General features: G+C 43.4%; 1 protein-coding gene across 2 annotated transcripts; it reads left to right on the top strand.

Annotated features, from left to right (window-relative positions):
• Nucleotides 357-3,702, top strand: LOC8070635. 2 transcript variants are annotated; one of them, XM_021461190.1, is made up of 3 exons: nucleotides 357-1,686; nucleotides 1,776-1,841; nucleotides 1,973-3,702. In XM_021461190.1, the coding sequence occupies exons 1-3, from the start codon at nucleotides 380-382 to the stop codon at nucleotides 3,483-3,485; spliced, it is 2,886 nt and encodes a 961-aa protein (XP_021316865.1). In that variant the 5' UTR covers nucleotides 357-379; the 3' UTR covers nucleotides 3,486-3,702. The 2 variants fall into 2 exon arrangements, with proteins under 2 accessions (XP_021316865.1, XP_021316864.1); XM_021461189.1 differs by having other exon boundaries at nucleotides 1,970-3,702.

Here is an 8,582-nt window from a genome sequence, read left to right as displayed (position 1 = left end):
ACAAGAAGCTGCAGCCCAAGTTGAACTCAGCTTCCCCGAAGCACCGTTCCCCAAAGATTGAACATGGCGACCAAAGGTTCTATAGGAAGACCGGAACTTGCACTCGTCAAATGACCATCTTGTTTTAAAATGATTTGCATTCTTAACTTCTTTCCACACACACACACACACACACACATAACATGAGGAAGCTTCCCTACAATTAGTGTCTTCTTGACGATGGTGCCTGTCGTCATATTTTATGTTTATAGGGCTTATACTATAGTCACGCTGCCATTCTGACCCACTGCACACCATGAAGTGCGCCCTTTATATATCTGATGATCAGATAGAGCTTGACACACCATAGTGTCCTAGTTGAGGTTGCCATTAATTGCAAATGGAGGATCCGCAAGCCGAGCTTGCTACCACCGATCACCAAACTCCCAACAAGAGCCAGAATAATAATGCTACTTCTACCAAAGTCACGTTGGAGCTCCGCAAGTACATCCTGCTGCTGGCCTCGCTGGTGGCCACGGTGACGTACGCCGCCGGGTTCAGCCCGCCGGGGGACGTCTGGCAGGACACGGCCGACGGGCACCTCGCCGGCGACCCCATCATCCGGGACACCCACCGCAAGCGGTACGTGGCCTTCTTCTACTGCAACGCCACCGCGTTCGCCGCGTCGCTCGTGGTCATCGTCATCACCCTCACCCTCGCCTACCTCGACGACTACAAGGACAAGTACTCCGACTCCAAGATCGTCGTCCACTACACCAAGCGACAATGGATCGCCGTTCGGACGCTGCAGGCGGCCATGGTGTCGGACCTGCTCAGCCTCATGGGAGCCTACGCCGCCGGCACGTGCCGGGACACGTTCACCACCGTCTACTCCTCGCTGCTGGTGGGCTTCGTCTTCTTCTACCTCGTTGTTCAGGTCACGGTGGCCTGGTGCTACACCGGCGGCTCCGGCGGCGTGCCCGAAGGCCAAGTCGAAGAACGGCAACCGGCGGCGGTCCCGGACGATGCGCGTTCTTCGGTGGCTGGTGGAAATCCTCACCACTCCGCTTCTGGCGGCGTCGTGCCCGAAGTCAGAGAAGAAGAAGAAGAACGGCACGACTCGCCTGGTTCCGGCGGCGGCGTGCCCGAAGCCGGTGCCGTCGAAGAAGAAGAAGGAGAAGACGAAGAACGGCAGAAGGCGAAAAAAATGTTCCGCAAGATCAAGGTCCTCACGGCGCTTGCTTCAGTGAAGATCGAACAAGACAAGGCGAAAGAGCGGTTCCGCAAGGTCCTGATGCTTCTGGCGACGTTCGCCGTGAGCATCACGTACTTGGCCGGGCTGAGCACGCCGGGAGGCTTCTGGGACAGCGCCGGCGACGGCCACGGCCCCGGCGACGCCATCCTCAAGGACCATCACAACACGCGCCTGGCAGTGTTCTTCTGTTTCAACACCCTGGCCTTCGTCGCGTCACTGCTCATCATCGTGGTGCTTCTGGACACCAAGCCTCATCGTCATCTTCGTCAGGGGTTCATCGTCGTCGCGCTGTTCAGCCTCATCGTCGCGTACAACGCCGGCAGCTGCAGGCAGACCGACACCACCGTCTACGTGTTCAGCCTCATCCCTGCCGTTCTGGTCTACATTTTGTTCCTCTACTTTCTCGCAGATCACATCTACGACAAATGGGAAAAAATGAAAACTCATTTCAGGTAACTAGTAATGTTCAAAATTGCAGTTGAAAATGTAAATAAATATTTTTATTCCTCTAGCTCCTAATGGTTACAAGGGCCATCAACAGGACCAGATGGTTGCCAGAGCCATCAACACCATCGACACGAAATGGTCGCCTGAACGCCAATGGCAGGTTGCTAGTATTCAGAGTTTGCCTCGATTTGATACCACTCCCTCTTCCTTTGCAAATCATTGGCATTCACAACATTCAGTATGAATTATGAATTGCAGCTGATTATTTTTCTTAATTTCTCTCCAAAGTAGGGTCAGGGAGGGTAAAACAGAGAAGCAGAAAGCAGCAGACAAGGCTCGTTCTCTTGTCCTGCTGCTCGCCACTCTGGCGGCGACGATCACCTACCAGGCGGGGCTGGAACCGCCGGGCGGCGTCTGGCAGGACAACAGCGGCGGCCACATGGCCGGCGATCCAATCCTCCTGACGACGAATCCCCGGCGGTACAAGGCTTTCTTCTACTGCAACTCGGTGTCCCTGGTGGCGTCCCTGGTCGCCATCGTGCTGGTCCAGAGGAAGCTTCTCCTCAAGCACCATGTGCTGGAGGCGGTCATGATACTGGACCTCTTCGGCCTCATCGGCGCATACGCGGCAGGGAGCTCCCGGGACGTGAACACCTCCATCCATGCCATGGCATTGGCCGGCGCCGTCCTCGTCTACGTCGTCATCCATGTCATCTTCATCACGCTGGACGACAACACGCGCACAACAAGGAGCGAGAGTGACAAGAAAAACGGCAATGAGTTGGTGGAGAAGACGCGCAAGCGGCTGCTCCTCTTCGCCATCTTTGCCGCGACCATCACCTACCAGGCCGGCCTCACTCCCCCCGGCGGCTTCCTGCTCAAGGACGGCGTGCAGTCCGGCGTGCACCACCACGCCGGCGACCCGATCCTGTTGAACAACTTCCCGCGCCGCTACAAGGCCTTCTTCTACTGCAACTCGGTGAGCTTCATGCTGTCCATCGCCGTCATCATCCTCCTCGTCAACCCCAACCTGTACAGGCCAGCCATACGCACCCATGCGCTGTCCGTGTGCACGGCGGTAGGATTGTTTGGACTCATGGGCGCCTACGCCGCCGGAAGCACGCAGCATCTGAAGACATCCGTCTACATATTCGCGTTGGTGGCAGTGGTCATCTTCTTCATAGTCCTACTGTTCTTGGTGTTTTGGTTCACGGGCTGCAGCGGCAAGACTCCACAAGGAGCACCACCAACAGAGACCAACAATACACAAGACAAGGAGGAGGACATGGAGACCAAGGAAAAGAAGATCATACATGCCAACCGAAAGTACCTCATGTTGCTAGGGATCCTTGTGGCAAGTGTCACCTACCAGGCTGGCCTAGAGCCGCCGGGAGGAGCTTGGCAGAGCAGCGATGGTGGGCACGAAGCCGGCAACTCGGTAATGCATGACAACAGGAGGCACCGGTACCTGGCGTTCTTCTACAGCAACTCCACCTCGTTCATGGCGTCCGTCGTGGTCATCCTGCTGCTCCTGGTACCACCGGAGAAGCTAATCGGCGTTCGCAACGAGAAATGGCGCAGGAGGTGGCTTGTGGTGATGAACACGACAATTGTGCTGGACTTGCTTGGCCTCCTGGGTGCCTACGCAGCCGGCTCGAGCAGGGGGTGGAAGACATGTATGTATGTGTTGCTGCTGGTCCTAGCCGTGCTGGCCTACATGGCATTCCATCTCGTCCTGTCCTGCATCATCAGAAAGAGGAATCGGAGCGCCCAACAGCAAGTTGACTCAGCAGCAGCAGCATAATGTTAGGATAGGACAGTCATCCTGTCGAGTGTCGACCTCCTAGAGCGCTCGCTAGATAGAAGCACGTCGTTTGTATGGTTAAACTCTTCTACCTTAATTACAATGATGCGTAATGCTCTTTCGTGTATTCAAGAAAAAGAAAACACAAGCAACGTCTGCTACTCCTCCGGTCTAGTGTTTGTATGGCCCTCTTAGTTGTTTCTCTAATTATTTACTGTACTGGTATTTTGTTTGAGCCTGAGATATCAGTGCAGTAAGTCTTTTTCAAGCTGGGATCCCTTGCACAAATACCAAAGACCATATATGCATGTACTTCAGTTTCATTGAAATTGAAGTGCATCTATAGAATGAAACAAGCTTACCGCAGAAACCAGACAAGCAAATGCCTCAGAATAACTGAATAATATAATTGCTAATGAAAACATGTGAAGACATCGTCACATGTACATCAAGTTTTGTACTATAAAAGACAGCTGTGCAACAAACTAAAGATCTGCCATGTAACCACGAAGATACCTTTATTAGTCTATTAGAGCATCTACTACTGCAGTCCACACAGAGAATTTCATTATTCAACAGGCCAAGCCACTCTAACACAAACATGCAATCTAAAATGCCAACGTATGCCCCCCCCCCCCCCCCCCCCACACACACACACACACATAAAAAAGGCAATGTGCCCGGGGTCTTGCACTAACATATTTCATGGAACAGCAACCAAGAACTCAAGTTGCCATGCAGTCCAAGAACACCAGCAACCTCCACACATAACATATTTGACGCATCAGCGTCATGACATTGTTACACCACTGTTAAAAGCACTATTTTAGCCATCTTGTGAAATCTTTATATAACTACGTAGTGGGTGCATGATTGAAGCTCGGGAGGTCAGAAAGAACAGAACAACATTTTCCTATATTTCTAGGTGTTAATTATTATATGTTGGTGATGCTAACATATTAATATTAGTACGCTAAGTGGTTACTTGTTGGAACAAGGATCTCACGTACAGGACCCAAATTAAAGATGTTAAGTTCTAGACTAGAGAACTGAGAAGGATACAAAATAGGCAAGTCTACTCTGGTCAAATAAACTAAAGCAAATGTCCCATTCACACAACCACAATTTTTTTGTCTGACAAAGTTGTTGATCATTAGTCACTACTACAACACATGGGGCCTTCTATGACAAATATGTGATGCCAATATAATTATTTCATTAAAAATTTTGTGTATGATGTTTAATAAGAGCCAATCCACCTTAATGATGAAAATATATGAGTGAAATGCGCTATGGGTCCTTAAACTTTTGCCACCTTCTAATGTATGTAGCTCCATAAACTTTGTTTTGCTCAACTGGGTCCATGAACTATGGCTGGGTCGCATAATAATTAGCCTTTAATTTGGTATACTCTAATCATCATCGTCAATAATAGCCATTAGATCTACTGTAATTCATATTTAAAAAATTATCTACCTCTACCATTATAAAAAATAGATAAAGTAACTCTCTAGTTTTGTATCTAAAGTACCCACCTCTAACATTACGAAAGATAATTCAAAATAATATTCTAAATTTGTATATAAAACTACCCACATATGTTACTATAAAAATATCTCAAAAATAACCCCCTAAATCTAAATCAAAGTTACCCACTTACTGTTTATGAAAGATTATTTAAAATAACTTTGTATCTAAATTACTAACATCCGTAATTATGAAAGATAACTATTCACCATATAATAATTTAATATATTAGCTACATTTATAATTATGAAACATAATATAAAATAACCTAATAATTTTACATTCAACCTGACCATATATGTCGTTACAAAAGGTAATATAAAGTATCACCTTTATATTTATACCTACTACAACCATTTTAAAAAATAAAAAATATCTCTCAAATCTACATGTAAATACTAAAATGTGCTATTACAAAAAATCGATATCCACAAAGTATCAGACATATATATTTCTAAGTATAAACTTGTACAACCATAAAATTAAATAACTATAGTGCTATATTTTCCCATGTATTCCAAACATATATACATTAGGATAAATATTTTTTTAATAGCTTATGAAGCATGGAAAAATATTTAATTAACAAACTACATAGCAAAAACATAACACTAATAATTCATTTTAAATTAACACTGCATGAGAATCAATTTCATATGTTGTTATTTTAAACAGGTATATATATTTCAATTGAAACATTATATCATATCAATATTAGTAATTTAATTTTAAGCACTCTATGATATATAAAATAATATTACACACATATAATCCTACAATATAATGAATCCAACAAGTTTAGTGTCAGGGTGATATTTGAGCTTCAACTTAATTAGCATGTGAAAAACAATAATACTAGTAGGAGGTAAACTCCTTTTCATAAAAAATAAAATTTGAACAAAACATGAAAAACACTAGAGTTTTTACTTAACATGTGAAAAAATTGCACAACTCAATTAAAATAGAAAGGTAAACTATGATTCATGAAGTCATAGAAAGGTATGCAACTAGAGTTTACATATCTTGATATTAGTTTCAAGTAAATACATATTATGCCATGAAAAATATAAATATTAGAAGTTCTAACTAGAGGTCCCTAACGGATCCTTCATGTTAATCCCCATGAGACATGATAGGAAAAGACAAGATAGATCCTATAAATTTTCAAAAAAAAAGCCAAAGCATTTGACCATCAATATCATCATCATTAATAATAATAGCTATTAAATCTATTTTATTTTCTAAATAATTACCCACCTCTGCTATTGCGTACCCAAGTGACACATGACTCTATATTTAATATGCCATTAAGAAACATGATCTAAAATATAATTAAATTTACATATAATTATCCATGTACTTTTATATATTAATTATGATAGATAATTTGCATACCCAAGTTTTATCTTATTATTTGAAAATTTTAATATCTTCTCAAGTCAACATCTAAACACTATCAACATCTTCTATTAAAAAAGTATTTAAAGAGTTAAATGCACAGATCCTTAAACTTGTAAGTACGTGTTACTTTAGGTCTACAAACTTTAAAATTTAATTTGTGTGTCCCTAAACTTGTTATGTAGTGCACCACGGGTCCATGCTAACCACGTGGATGTTTCTTGCTAACGTGGCATACTGGTAGCGCAGTGACTTGTAGAAGTGACTTTGTAATTCTTTGCTTGCCTTGGATGGCCTCCTAATATTAGGATTGAGTATTAAGTTGATCTAGTTTCTCTTGTGTCAAATGTTTATATAGTAATGTGTTTGATTCTCTTGCTTGCAAGGGACGATCCCTTGTAAATTTTTTTTTCTGAAAATTAACTGTAGGGGCGGTACTAGATTGAACTGCTCTTACAAATACAGAAAATAGAGGTGGCTGGAACAACAATCGCCCTTACTAATGCTCACTGAAAGGACAACTGGAATCACTAGCCGCTCTTACGGTGGTCACTATTAAGAGTGACTGGTATTCCCAGCCGATCACTATAAAGGCGACTGATGTTGAATCACTCTTATAATGAAATCCACTGTAAGAAAGTTTGTATAAGGTTGGCTAGGCCAGCCACCAGTATATTTAGCCGCCCATGTTTCTATATCAGAAGAAACATTTTGCATCATATCCACATACGTGCTTGGATGGTTTAGCAAATGTGATAGTAGACTCTAATCCATTATTAGTAGATAAGGGCCAATCTATACTTCTTCCTGTCGCAGTTTGCTTCCTACAAAATGCCTTGTATTTTGACCAGTCAAGTGCGCTCCAATCAGTTTGGCAAGAGGCTAGGACAACTAGATTAATAAAAGTTCCGTAAGTCTCAAAAAGAAAAAGTCACCAACAGGTCTATCTTTCAATGATCTTTCAGCTGTACACGCATGGGTCCTGTTCGACGCTTATATGGCAGTTTAAGACTTGGAGTTGTCATGCATTTGTCAGTGTTCACTCGTACGCCAGTGACGCTGCTGCTTTTGCACATTTTTAAATGAAGACTCAGAGAAGACATGTTGATCCATAGTGTCTGGAAGGATTTAAAAAATCGTTTTTGTACACGTCCTTTCACTTTAGGCTATAAAAACTTTTGCTTGTTCCAACAAGTGACCACCTTTCATTAGTTAACGTTGTACTAATATCTTAACAAGTGCCTGGCAGACTCTTAATGTTCTTTTTTGCAGGTTTTGTGTGGGCTATTTGGACCACAAGGAAGAACAAGATGGACATAGAAAAAAAGTTTTCACATGCTCCAACTGATGTTATATGCATTGCGCTAGCAATTCTACTTAAGGAGGTGGACGGGGAGCGCTTGATTCAAATGAAATATGAAATTCTCCACTGAATGAAGAACTTTCACCCGTCTATGGTGGTGCCTTCAGATGTCGTGGAGATGTAATATGTTGCCATGTTGGGAGTGCGTAGTGATCTGGGCTCTTTTGTTTTTAGCTTTAGGCCTTGTTTAGTTCCGAAAAAATTTCGGATTTCGCTACTGTAGCACTTTTGTTTGTTTGTGGCAAATATTATCCAATCATGAATTAATTAGGATCAAAAGATTAGTCTCGCGATTTACAGACAAACTGTGTAATTAGTTTTTATTTTTGTCTATATTTAATGCTTCATACATGTGCCGCAAGATTCGATGTGACGGAGAATCTTGAAAACTTTTTGATTTCGGGGTGAACTAAACAAGGCCTCTGTGTTCAGATCTGGTGGGTGTAGTGGTCTGTGCAGCCTCTTTGTCCCTGGTAACCCCAGCTTGGTGTATCTGATACTTGCTACCTTGCTTTCTTAAAAGCAGAGGTTCTTCCTCATTTTTTTTTTAAAAAAAAAAGATTCCACGCAAGCCTGTTAGTGTCAACATGCCAAGACGCGCGTGGTGCCTGAAATATGTTATGCTAGAGGTTGTTGCCTTGTTGGTGTCAGGGATTGGACAAACCTGGCAACTGAGTTAGTGCAATGCAAGACGCCGGGTAGATTGTAATTTTATATAGACTGCATGTTTGTGTGCAGTGGATTGCAGTAGACGCCGGGTAGATTGTAATTTTATATAGGAGTGACTTGGCATGAAATTCTCTGGGTGG

This window comes from Sorghum bicolor, chromosome 5 (assembly GCF_000003195.3).
Source record: "Sorghum bicolor cultivar BTx623 chromosome 5, Sorghum_bicolor_NCBIv3, whole genome shotgun sequence".
NCBI classification, from domain to species: Eukaryota; Viridiplantae; Streptophyta; class Magnoliopsida; order Poales; family Poaceae; genus Sorghum; species Sorghum bicolor.
Note: the sequence above shows the minus strand (reverse complement) of the source record. Positions and strands in the feature narration are given on the sequence as shown.

Coding starts and splice junctions, on each gene's coding strand:
- LOC8070635 (XM_021461189.1), top strand. CDS start 380: ATGGAGGATCCGCAAGCCGAGCTTGCTACCACCGATCACCAAACTCCC. Junction 1,687..1,775: donor AAAATGAAAACTCATTTCAG/GTAACTAGTAAT, acceptor GGCCATCAACAG/GACCAGATGGTTGCCAGAGC. Junction 1,842..1,969: donor CGCCTGAACGCCAATGGCAG/GTTGCTAGTATT, acceptor TTCTCTCCAAAG/TAGGGTCAGGGAGGGTAAAA.